Genomic DNA, 13361 nt, shown 5'->3' with positions numbered 1-13361 from the left:
AAAAAATCTGATAGTAAGATCTAAAATAAAAATAAAATATGTTTAATATAACTTATGTATTAAAAAATTATATGTCAAGAACAATATATCATTGAAATAATATAAAAACACTCATACAAATATATCAAACAAAAGAAGTACAAAATGTCTAAAATTGTAACTTGCGTTCTTTTAAAGAAACAAAATCATTAAGTATTGAATCTAAAATTAGACTTATAAATAATTAATTGATAAAATTAAAATAATTTTGTAGAGGGGGCCAACACAAAATAAGATTATTATAATCCACTATATATTTTTTTTCAAACTTTTGGGGGGCTGTGGCCCCCCTTGCCCCTTCATAGGTCCGCCGATGGGAACACAGGAAATTTAGTACATACATTAATGGCTAGGTAACCCGAACGACCAATAAGTAGTGGCAACCGATTGTTGCAGCCATTCGAGGGTGCCAAATATCCTAGATGTTATCATTTGGTTTATGAGTCGGCTAGCAAAATCACGTTCTCCATTTGTTTTGTTTAGTATGATATTGGTTGTGTATCTCTTGGTTGTGATGATCACACAATTGAGCTAATGGCTTGGATATGTTTGGGGGCCTCAAAAGAGAAAGCTGAATGTCGAGAATAGAAATGCTCATTGTTTGTCTACAAACTTGTAGCAAAACATCTCGACGAATTGCTCATACTAAGGATAATGGAGGCCGCTGATTTTTTCGTTGCGTAAACTATGAGGTAATTTTGTAAATTATTGATGGTATTTGTTTTATACCATTATTGTCGTACCTAAGTCATTTACAGATTTCAATACTTGTCAACTATGCAGGCAAAGCAGCCTAGCAGGTTTTTCTGTTGGTATGATCCTGAAATACCAGCATATGACCAAATAACAATTCATCAATTAAAAACCGACCTTCATAAGATACAAGACTCAATGGACATCCAAAGTGTTAGATGTCGAGTAGAAATTGATTTAGAGAGGCGTAAGAGAAAATGATTTTGATTATTGCGATTTCGATGTCGTGGTTATTTGTTTTAGCAATTTATTTTAGAAAATTCTGAGTAATCTTATGTTGACATGTAATAAACTTTTGGGTTTGGTGTATGGCCATTTTCAGTGTATGTAATTATAATATTATTTCATTCATGACACATGCAATTTGTGTGTTTTGGGACTAGTGTGAATGGGCAATAGTAGTACATTGTATGGCAATAAAAATTTTTGTTTCAAATACAATACCATTATTATTTCTACCATTGCAACTCTTATCATTTAATTATTGGTTATAAATAAAATATTATTTGAAACGGCGAATATTAATTATTATTAAAATCGTAATAATTTTGTCAACATTCTCGTATCGGGATAAAAAATAAGTTTTGTGTTTAATAATTAAATTTATGTAGAAACTGATACTGCTTAATTTAAAAAAGAAAAACAAAAAAGATAGTAATTAAGATTGTAAATAGAAGTAAGAGCAAAAAATAATAAAGAAATAATAGATAAATAATATTTTAAAGAATGGAGAATTTATAGTAAATGTGATATAAGAGGTTTTTGAAATATTAGTAAAATTTAGGATGAAATTTATGGAATGGTATATAATTTGAAGCGGTCCAAAAACATCGATAGCCTCGGGCATCTCCTCTCTCTCTCTCTTTTTTAATATTAATGCCAGCTCTACAGTAGTTTAGTGGTATTTTCATCCGATCGAAAGGGCATAAATATACAACTATTTTAATAATTTATTTTACATCTCTATCGTAATTAATTGGGAGTACCTTAAACGATAAAATAAATTATAAAACAATTATACGAAATGTCATTCATTAATAATTATTTTTTATCATTTATTTAAAAATATATTGCATTAATGCATGCGTGCAATTATCAGCTGTGATGGAAATTAATTGTTGGGGCCGGGATGTAAACGTGCAACACATTATGTAAAGATTTTAGTAGGAGTCGTACTCTTCATCATGATCTTCGTGATCATGGCTCCGGATGCATGCACAAAAATAAGAACATGAACCAGTGTAGGGTTAAGGGATCGAAGACTTCTAATTTGTAATTTCTCAGTCACTTTCATCCCCTCGTTTTTCTTGCTTTGCTAGCTATTGCTTGTCCAAACATATAATTCAAGGATAAAAATGAATGCATGTGCAGCTTTTTTGTCTATGGATTCCCATTTACTGACTCTCAAATCTTTTTTAATTAAGTCAAGTAAAGTTGCATGCAGAAAACTCATGTGGTCGGGTATGAACAAATTAACCTAACTAGCTGAAACTACTTTAATTAATTTTGAATAAATGATGATTATTCTTAATCATATTTTGTAATGTGATACATAGTTTTGAATAATTTTATTTGTCAAATACTTAAATGTCAACTACTTAAAATATATATGACATGTTATTAATATATATAATTAGGGATACCAAAATTTAAGATGGAAATAATATTTCTAAAAAAAATGAGTTTTGTTTCATATAAATCACCTTTGCATACTCTTTACGCATTTTATAGAAGTGATTGGTCAAAACAGTTATTTTATATTAAAAAAGTGACGCAGTCAATCACATTATTGAAGTGTACAATGAGTACATAAAAGTGACTATATATATAATTTTTAAAAAAATATCAATTTTGATAAAATCATCCCGATAGAGTAATATTGTGTATATACATTCCATATATTTTCTTGAAAAAGAAGAAAATAGAATGATTATTGGAGGAATAATCTATATGGCCGGGATCAACTTGTGTCCCAATGTGTGTGGCCACTCACATTATTGAAGTGTACAATGAGTACATAAAAGTGACTATATATATAATTTTTAAAAAAATATCAATTTTGATAAAATCATCCCGATAGAGTAATATTGTGTATATACATTCCATATATTTTCTTGAAAAAGAAGAAAATAGAATGATTATTGGAGGAATAATCTATATGGCCGGGATCAACTTGTGTCCCAATGTGTGTGGCCACTTTGATATTGTATATACATTCCATTATGCTTGAAGTCGTTTTCAGAGATTAGGTGGTTTAGGTTGCGTTTGGATAGGGAGAGAATTAATTGTGAACTTAATAAAGTTTTGTCAAAATTTAGCTAGATAATTCATTTTTATAAATTTAGCTAGTCACTTTTCAACAATCAAATATTAGACTTTCCAAATTCATTATTATATTAAAATATTGATTTTGACATTTTTATTTATTTTTATTTTAATTATAATTTGAATATTTAATCGTTATTAAAAAAATATATATTAATTTTCTAACGTTGATATTAGATTTTATGATAGGCTTACTACTTCCTACTACCAATTTACTACTACTTTTATTTTTTTTTTATTTTTTATTTTACTTAATGGTTAAGAAAATGACTATTAGTGAAGTTGTATATTTTTTAAATTTTTTCTTAATGATTAAGGATGTTAAGAAAATACTTAAAATAAAAAAATAAAAATTTCAAATACACTATAGAGTAGTAAAATGATGATAAGAGGGTAGTAAATCTATCATCATCCTAGATTTAAAAAAAAAAAAATTGACATCAACTAATCATAATATTGCAGAACTAGAAATTGAAGCACTTCACAGCAAGATGATGCCATGCTATTGAAATTGTGACTGATGGAGATTCGCTGCTTTCTATGGTTGAGTTTGAGATTTGGACGCTTCGTGCTTTTGAGATGAAGAGGAATTTTCTAAAGTTGTAAGCTCGCGCGAAACGAATAGTACACAGGATAGGAAATTTTTTATGCTAGAATAATATTTTGCCACCAACTTGGACTCGACAAATTTAGCCTGTGAAAATGATCAAAGTTAAAAATATTGTAGCTTTGTTGAGTCTACTACAATGAGTTTTTATACAATCTAGTTAAACTTTAGCTAAAATATAATTTTGTTGAATCCACTACTAGTGTTTTAAGATATTTTTAAATATTTTGTAAATAGTAGTGAAAAAGTAATGATAAAATATTGAATACTAATAAATAGTAGTGAAAAGTAAGTAAAAAATAATAATAAAATAATTAATAATAATAAGATATTTGAGAATATTTGAGATATTCTCCGTAATCAACTTAGGCCTTAATTAGCTGCAGGGGAAGAAATAATCTAATTGTATAGCTTAAGCCTTTTCATAATACAAAAATCAAACTTTAATCATCAAGCACGCCGTTTGTTGTTTTGTCATTTGTGATTCTCCTAATTATTATTCACTAGCTCCAGCTAGAATAAGAAAAAGTTGGTAGGTGCGAATCCTTTGACTTTTAGGTTGCGTTTGGATGTTGAAGTAAGTTGAGTTGAGTTGAGTTGAGATAATAAAATATTATTAAAATATTATTTATTATTATTATTATTATTTTAAGATTTGAAAAAGTTGAATTGTTTATTATATTTTGTATTGAAATTTGAAAAAATTATAATGATGAGTTGAGATGAGTTGAGAGGAGTTTTATTTCCAAACGTACCCTAGCCTACAAAATTTCTTTAAAATGTTACAACTTTTATTTAATTTTTTAATTTTATTCATTTATTTTTAGATAAGATATTTTTGATACAGCTTATTTGGAAAGTAAGATAATATAAAAATTTTATGAATAATAGTAAAATAGTTTGTAAATAGTAATGAAATAGTTTAAGTTGAGTATTTTTTAAATCTTGAAAAAGAATAGATAAAAATTTAAATAAAAAATATTATAAAGTTAAAATATTATAATAATTTAGTTTTATAATAATATTTTTATTTGAGGATTTAAAAAAGTTGAAATTGTTTTTTATTTTTATTTAGAAGTTTGAAAAAATTTTAATGATTAGTTTGAAAAAATTGTAATGATTGGTTTGAAAATTTTATATTTGAATTATATTTGAGAATAAGATATGATAAAATGAAATGAGATCATATAATAATTTTATGTCTCATCTAAGATCTCAATATTGATGAGTAAAGTAAAATTGGACTTTTGGATACTAATTTCTCTATTGTCATGGTTGAGAGTAGGAATTCTTTTTCTTGAGATGAAAATCGTTTTGATGCTTAAAGGTATTTGGGTAGAGAAAATAAAGTCTAAAAAGTTTGATTTTTATTTAAGAGTAATGTTACATACAGTCGTGATGCGCAAGTACCATACAATCGTTTTAAAAAGGAGTGGGGTGTACTATTAAATAATAATTATTTTTTTTTATGTAAATCCTATATTTATTTATTTTTTTTAAAGTGATTGTATGATACTTGTGCACTCACAATTGTAACTATAATTTTTTTTTTAAACCAAGCATATCTGCAAATGGATTGTTTTCAGGTGCTAATGGAAAGGCTTATTGATATGCAAACAAATAAATAAAGTTAGGCAACATTATTAAAAGCTACCTAGCGGTCTTGTTTATTTTCATAATTATTCTCATATAATATAATTATTATAATACTTTCAAATTTTGACATAAAATGAAATAAATAAGTCAATTTTTTTAAATCTTAAAATAAAAATAATATTATAAAATATATATTATAATAATATTTTATTCAACTTTTAACTTTTATCTCAACTCATTTGTAAAAACAAACAAGGTTATTCCTTTAGTTGAAAGAATATGAATGTTCTTATTGAGCATATCGATTAACTTCCTTAAATAATAATATCATGTTGATTACACGTACAATCAAAACGTGTTTTAAGAATTGAGTAATGCTAGATATAAGTTTCAAATAAACAAATCCTATACAAGTCATTTATAAAAAAACGAGTCCACTAATAAAGAATAGTTTTTTTTTTAGGTAGAGTCCACCTTTCTATAAGAGCTAATATGAAGTTTGTCTATTTAAGACTTGTACAAATAATTTCTCTAAATAATTTCTTATAGATTTAAGGTAAAAAGAAAATTGTGGTTATAAGAATGATGTTTTTGTTTTTTGTTTTTTTTTATTGAAACAAATTTCATATCATTTAATGAACCGAAGTTACAATTGTGACTTATCAATACAGAAAAAATTCAGACTATAAACCAAACTATGTATCTGCTCTGGAGCATCTCCGCACATATTGTGACGGATATTATTTTAACTTCTCAATAATTTTTTCTTAATAGAGAAAGTACTCTGTAAAAATAAAACTGAAGAGCCCCTCCGTCCTCCCAAGGAGGAGGAATACGAAATACTGCTACTACGAACACCAAATTTAATAGTCTATTCCTTCTTTATTAATAACTAAATAACAAAAGACTATAATATAAAACACAACAAATATAACAGAACCATAAGCACCGGCAAGAACTCAAACAGCACGTCTACTGCAAGCATCGACAAAAGCACCGGAATGATGTTTTTGTTTGTCCATAGATTAATCGTCATCAATTACTTATAAAAAGAATAAAATAGCCATACGAGTCATTAAAACCATGAGATTCTGGATATTTAAATACGATAGTAACGTATTCACGTTTTACGTACAAATTTCGCGTTGGGATATGCCGGATAAAATCTTTAAACAAATAACGTACGTGAGGCCAGCGACTCGTAGAAATTGGCACCAGCGAACATTGGAACTTTCATTATAATGTTGTGTTGTCTCTTGTCGTGTTGTGTATGTCTCATGTGACTATGGGACACGCGCACAGTGTCACCGACGTTCTCCACCACAGACCAAGCTGCACTGCCCACATTGCTTCTGTTTTTGCGGGGTCCGACCTGACCAACTTCATCTCATACGCCATAAAAATCAAATGAAACAGTACTCGCGAATGACTATATCTATTTGCATTTGTTGTTTTAAAATATTATTAGTTATAATATTAAAATTTCATGTACATATAATTTGTGGTGGCCTCGTTCTTTTTTGTAAAAAATCTTAAAAGTGCCATTATTTATTTAAATAATGATTTATAAGAATCTTAAGTATATAAATTTTGAGAAGATTTTTGTAAAATGTGGGTCTCATCTTGAAATTATTATTTTTAATGAGATTCATTTTTTTACATGTTAAGTTTTATAAATGATTATAAACATATGAGAAAAATACAATCTTAACATTTAAATTTTTAAATCTTTTTAGAAAATTTTAAATTATGTTATATTTCCGAACTATGTTGCATGCTTGTAAATATTACTTTTCAAAAATCTTACTTTTTTAGTTAAAAAAAATTATATAAAAAAAAATTCATAAATTAATATAATTTGATGTAATATATTAAATTATAAAATTATTTTTATTATAGAATAAATCTAATAAATTTTATAAAATTATATCAGTTTATCAATTTAATTTATATAATTATTCAATGTCGGTAGCCGATCTCATTAACAAAAAAGAAGAAGACGAAGGTCGTGCGAGATATTGGGGGAATGAGTTGTCAGGATCTACGTCTGCCCCCCAACGCACATGTATACACGGTCCACCCAGCTCACCTATAAAAAACCCAACGAAACCGACCCTGCTGTTCCTAAACTTGTGCTCTGTCACACTTCCACTCTTTCATATTTCGTATACCGCCAATCCAGCCCCCCCCAAAAAAGGATCCCAATGGACATTTGCCGACGGCCACCAAGGCCGCCTCCACGGGGAACCACCGATCACGATAGGTCATCTTCTTCCGTTGATCATCGATCTCCCTCCCCGACACTTAGAGCATCGGACGCGCTCCCGCTGCCACTTTACCTGACCAACGCGGTATTCTTCACGCTGTTCTTCTCGGTGGCGTACTACCTTCTCCACCGGTGGCGAGACAAGATCCGTAACTCGACGCCCCTCCACGTGGTCACGCTCTCCGAGATCGCCGCCATTGTATCTCTCATTGCCTCATTCATCTACCTCCTCGGCTTCTTCGGCATTGACTTCGTACAGTCCTTCATCTCACGCGCCTCCCACGACGCGTGGGACCTGGACGACCCCCAACACCATCGGAACTTCCTCATCGACGATGATCCCCGCCGTAGACCTCGCATTGCTGTCCCTCCAACGCCACCTACACCACCCAAATTGGCCAATCCCGAGCCGATAATTTCGACTCTGTCCTCCGAAGAGGACGAGGAGATTGTAAAATTGGTTGTGGACGGTACGATCCCGTCGTACTCACTGGAATCGAAACTCGGGGACTGTAAGAGAGCGGCTTCAATCCGGCGCGAGGCGCTGCAGAGAATGACTGGAAGGTCGCTGCAGGGTTTGCCTTTGGAAGGCTTGGACTACGAGTCGATTCTGGGGCAATGCTGCGAAATGCCAGTGGGATACGTGCAGATTCCGGTGGGTATAGCAGGCCCGCTGCTTCTCGACGGGTTCGAGCACTCGGTTCCCATGGCCACCACCGAGGGGTGCCTTGTGGCGAGCACCAACCGAGGGTGTAAGGCCATTTACGCCTCTGGTGGAGCAACTAGCATCCTGCTGAGGGACGCAATGACTAGAGCCCCTGTGGTGAGGTTTGCCTCGGCCAAAAGGGCTTCGGAATTGAAGTTCTTCTTGGAGGATCCCAACAATTTCGAGACACTAGGCGTTGTTTTCAACAGGTTCAGCTTTATTACGTTGATTTCATTTTCTCCAGAATTGACGGGCTTTTCTTCCCTAATTCATGTGTTGTCTATTAATCTCCTGGTTGATGCCTATGATTTGTCTATATATTTTCTGATAAGTATTACGATTCTCTGTAGCGTTTAACTTTGATTTTGATTTGTCTGTCTCTTAATTGAAACCTGTTGACGTTGATAGGTTTTTAAGAACAAAAATGGAAGGAAAGAAGTAAAGTTAAATAACCGGAGGCTAGAACCCGAATTTTAAATTTTGTTTCCAAAGTGACAGTGAAAAAGAAAATCAGTGCTTTTAATTCCGTTTTCAAGAGAGGAAAATAAAAATAAAAATAGGATCTTTACCCAGAGAAAGAGGACAAATGAAAAGAAATGAAAACTCTCTATTGAAATGAAACTTCACCTTAGCGAAGTTATATAGTTGTACCAAACTATCAGACTTTTAGTGAGTATTCTTTTTTCCCATCGATCACAAAATTTTAATATTATTAAAAGGGAGTATTAGTTCTTAAGCTTTTTCACTCATAGTCGTGTTCTTTTCCTGATTGCAGATCTAGTAGATTCGCAAGGCTCCAAGGTATTCACTGCTCCATGGCTGGAAAGAATCTCTATATGAGATTCAGCTGCAGCACAGGCGATGCAATGGGCATGAACATGGTGTCTAAAGGGGTTCAGAACGTCCTCGATTTCCTTCAAGATGATTTCCCTGACATGGATGTTATTGGCATCTCGGGTAAGGTCCTTGCTTTTGCTACCATAGTTAACTGAGACTTTTCAGTGAAGCGGGTAGTGAAATTAATTTGAGCCCACAGTTTTCTTTTTTTGTACAGATTTTGATAAAAATTTCATCTTATTCAATCTGTATATCTTTTACTGACAAATAGAAGCATGTTATGTTCCTTTCCGTCAAGAATTCGATATCATTACCTCCGACATCTGTCAAAATATTTTAGTTATTTTGGTGGTAATGTCAGTTGATTAGTGTTCATTATCTTCATTCATAGCATTGTTTTCATTCTAAATATTGATACTTCAACACTGGCACATGAGCTGTATCCTTTGTCTACATACTTTTGAATTCCCAAGTCATTTTATATGAGGAAAAGGGTGAGGCGTCCCTTAGTTTCCTTCAAGTATTTTACTGTTTCAGACGTCAATGGGTACAATATTCACAGATTTTCTCGCATGACAGTGATAGTTTTATTTGTGTATTTATATTTTTTTATTTTTTCTACTTATTTAAAAAAAAAAAAAAAACGTGCCTTTTATGCATCGCCAGGCATGCACATTGGCTGTGCCTATTGTAAACATAAATAAAACTTACAATTACTCATAAACAAAAGTATGCATACTTGTGGAGAAATAATTATCAGCGCCAACTCTCTCCCCTCAACTGTGAACAAATTTTCTGAGATTTCCTAATTTGATATCTTAGTACTATCAATTTTTAGGATTTTATGTCGTTTGGACTCCTTTTTTATAACCAGTTAACTTAACAAGTAAAAAGCTTGAATTCATTGCAATTGCTCAGTCTTTAGATATCTCTCTTCATTTCGATGTATGCGAGCTCATACCCTTTGGTTGGGTCAATCGCCTATACTTCTGAAGAGACAATGCAATAAATTTCTTAGGTTGGGTCAATTCAGCTATATTTCTAGAGAAACAATACATACTGCAATATCCGTTCAATTTTCTGGTATTTACAATTCCTTAATTGACCAGGAAATTTTTGTTCGGACAAGAAACCCGCCGCTGTAAATTGGATTGAAGGTCGTGGAAAATCTGTTGTTTGTGAGGCAATAATCAAGGAGGAGGTGGTGAAGAAGGTGTTGAAGACCAATGTAGCTGCCCTTGTAGAGCTTAACATGCTCAAAAACCTCGCTGGTTCTGCAGTTGCTGGTGCACTTGGTGGATATAATGCCCATGCCAGCAACATCGTTTCTGCAATCTTTATTGCCACAGGCCAAGATCCAGCACAAAATGTTGAGAGTTCTAACTGCATCACCATGTTGGAACCTGTCAATGACGGGAAGGATCTTCACATCTCTGTGTCTATGCCTTCTATTGAGGTACTTGATAATTTCATATGGGCATGATTATAGTTAGTTTGATCCGTAACTTAATGGCTTCGTTTGACATATTTTTCTGTCAGGTTGGTACTATTGGAGGTGGAACTCAGCTTGCATCTCAGTCTGCTTGCTTGAATTTGATCGGTGTGAAGGGTGCAAACAAAGAGTCACCAGGATCAAACTCTAGGCTTCTGGCCACCATTGTAGCTGGTGCAGTTTTGGCTGGGGAGCTCTCTCTGCTGTCTGCCATTGCATCTGGGCAGCTTGTCAAGAGTCACATGAAATACAACAGATCCAGCAAAGATGTGACCAAAGTTGCATCTTGAAGAAAAAAATTGGCCCCAGAAATCAAATGAATCAGAAATAAAAGGCAAAAGTGGCCGAGAAAGAGGGGAGAGAGAGAGAGAGAGTGGGGGAGAGGAAAGCAAATTAAGGTAGTCGGTGCTCATGTGAGATTGCTTTGCTTTCATAGCTGTAAAGTTTACTATTATTGTAGAAAGTGGAGGGGAGAGAACGAAACATGGGTAGTTTTTGCGCTCTCTCTCTCTCTCTCTGCGAGTATGATTGCATCCCATGGCGACCCGTGAGCTTAAGCGCCCCCACCAAAATATTTAGCCTGTTTGATGTCTTGATTGTTGTTTTAATCTGTGTCCCGTCTTTTTTGTTGTAATTTGCTATTATAAGTTAGTACTTGGGGTCCAGAATCCAAGGGGCATGTTTTTCCTTTTGTCCCATTGTCACTTGGGACACAAGAATGACACCTGCCATATATTGATTTGTTTGAACTTTGAATAGAGTATGAGTATCTACTTTGGTTGCTGCATTAACGCGTTTTAGTTGCTGTGCAAATTGATTTAAAATGTTAGAATTCCGCTTTGTCTTCTATTTTCTGTTCATATATTTATTTTTTATTTTATTTTATTTAATGATTAAAAAATTAACTTTTAATGTATTGGTGTATTTTTTATTTTTTAAAAATATTTAATTATGTTAAAAAAAATATGAAAATAAAAAAATAAAAAATAAAAAGATATATTTGTGCTAGGCGGCACGTCCAGCGGTCATTGTTGGGCGGCAACCTAACACTACTCATTGATTTATTGTAAGTTATTGTACCAAAGGACAAGATCTCTCTTGATTGGCTGAGATTGTACAAAATGTTGAAACACACCTAAGATAATGTTACATGAATAATTCTACTTATCATCTTCATATATTATATTTATTTTAATTTATTTTTCATTTTTTCTATAACAAATATGTGGTGTATGGATGATAAGTAGAACAACTCAATTAGTTTAATATGAATAAAATAAAATAAAATAATTTTAAAATATGTAGAGTGGTGTGAAATGATGAGTAACATCACTCATGTTACATATCAAAACCAAGATTTTACAGACTGGAAACCTGAAAAGAAGAAAGGTGCTGAAAAAAAATCATCAAAGACCAATAATAAATTGACTCTTCAAAAAACTCATATCATTTACAGCATAAACATGGAAGACCTATTCTATTCCCTATTTGGATGGCTTTTATCTCAATTTAGGACATCATGCTTCCCATATATTTCATGCTACTATATACCTAAGACACCTTCACTGAGACAAGAGAGAACCTTAGGGACACCTTCAACATAGCATTAGCCAACAAGTGTTTGGCTACAAGTGTTTGTAGCATACTATTAAGATTGTTCATCTGGGTCGGATTTTTTTCCCGACCCAGTCTAGAACCCGGATACCCGGGTTTTGGTTCCGGTTTTCGATTCGGATCTTATCTGGGCTGGAACCCGCATTACAAAACCTAGACCTATACGGTCCGGTCTGGGTATGAAATCGGGTAAATCCTGATTGAAAATTCGGTACTCAGATTTATGTATATTTAAAAAAAAAAATCTTTATTCCCCACTCGATACTCTTCTATCTCTTTATGAAGGCTAGGGTTTTCGCCCCCCCTTCTATTTCATTCCATGGTTCCCGTCAAATCCCAAAACCACAACTTCATATCTCTGATGCGCTCTCTCTCTCTCTCATCTTCGAGTTTCCGAGGTTGCTGTTCTACATTATCGAGATCCATAGAGGTTCTAAATGTGTTAGGAACCAGCTCCATTGTCTTAGATATAAAGCATGAAATATTAGCATTTTTACCATTGACGTCTTCCACTTCCATTATTAATGCTTCACCCATTTCAGATTTTAGTGGGCAGATTCAGGTCAAGTGGTAGCTGAGCTTGATCTCTCTCTCGTTGACGTGTCTGTCTTGCCAGCGACCTTTCGGTAACTCTCTCTCACGATCTGTGAACAATGAATGTAAATATGGATAGATCTGGTGATTCGGTGAACTGGGTCTCTTCTTTGTGGTTGGAACTTGTCGAATGAGATTTTTGCTCTATTTTTCCGTTCCCTTTTTTCTTCCATAAAAAAATAAATGTAAATATGGGTAAATCTGGTGATTCGGTGAACAACGAATGTAAATATGGTTAAATCTTTGGATTTTCTCAAATGTTTTTTTCTTTTCTCTTCCTCCTCGTTGATGGGTATTTTTCAAGCTTCGAGTAAATAAAATGGGTACCAAATTTTTTCCTTTGAGTCTGGGTTTATTAAGTTAGAAAGTTATGAACTTTAGACTCTTTTTTTGGATATCTTGTCTCAGTTGTTATAGGAGTTATTTATTTTAAGTTGCCATGTGCTACTGTCAAAGAAAATAGAAGAAAAGAAAGAGAAAGAAAGGGCTTCTTGATATGTGATGTGTTTAAACGATCAATCTTCTTTTGGAA

The 13361-nt window shown here is 32.6% G+C and overlaps 1 protein-coding gene across 1 annotated transcript; it reads left to right on the top strand.

Annotated features, from left to right (window-relative positions):
- Positions 1-7418: 7418 nt before the first annotated feature.
- LOC109007712 (3-hydroxy-3-methylglutaryl-coenzyme A reductase 1) lies at positions 7419-11421 on the top strand. Its single transcript, XM_018987497.2, has 4 exons — positions 7419-8501; positions 9068-9249; positions 10239-10585; positions 10669-11421. The coding sequence occupies exons 1-4, from the start codon at positions 7525-7527 to the stop codon at positions 10909-10911; spliced, it is 1749 nt and encodes a 582-aa protein (XP_018843042.2). The 5' UTR covers positions 7419-7524; the 3' UTR covers positions 10912-11421.
- Positions 11422-13361: the final 1940 nt, after the last annotated feature.

Source organism: Juglans regia, chromosome 11 (genome assembly GCF_001411555.2).
Source record: "Juglans regia cultivar Chandler chromosome 11, Walnut 2.0, whole genome shotgun sequence".
NCBI lineage: Eukaryota > Viridiplantae > Streptophyta > Magnoliopsida > Fagales > Juglandaceae > Juglans > Juglans regia.
Note: the sequence above shows the minus strand (reverse complement) of the source record. Positions and strands in the feature narration are given on the sequence as shown.

What these genes read in the sequence shown, in the direction of transcription:
- LOC109007712 (XM_018987497.2), top strand. Translation starts at nt 7,525, where the DNA reads ATGGACATTTGCCGACGGCCACCAAGGCCGCCTCCACGGGGAACCACC. An exon ending in CTAGGCGTTGTTTTCAACAG is followed by an intron (nt 8,502 to 9,067) that starts GTTCAGCTTTAT and finishes TCCTGATTGCAG; the next exon opens with ATCTAGTAGATTCGCAAGGC. An exon ending in GGATGTTATTGGCATCTCGG is followed by an intron (nt 9,250 to 10,238) that starts GTAAGGTCCTTG and finishes TTAATTGACCAG; the next exon opens with GAAATTTTTGTTCGGACAAG.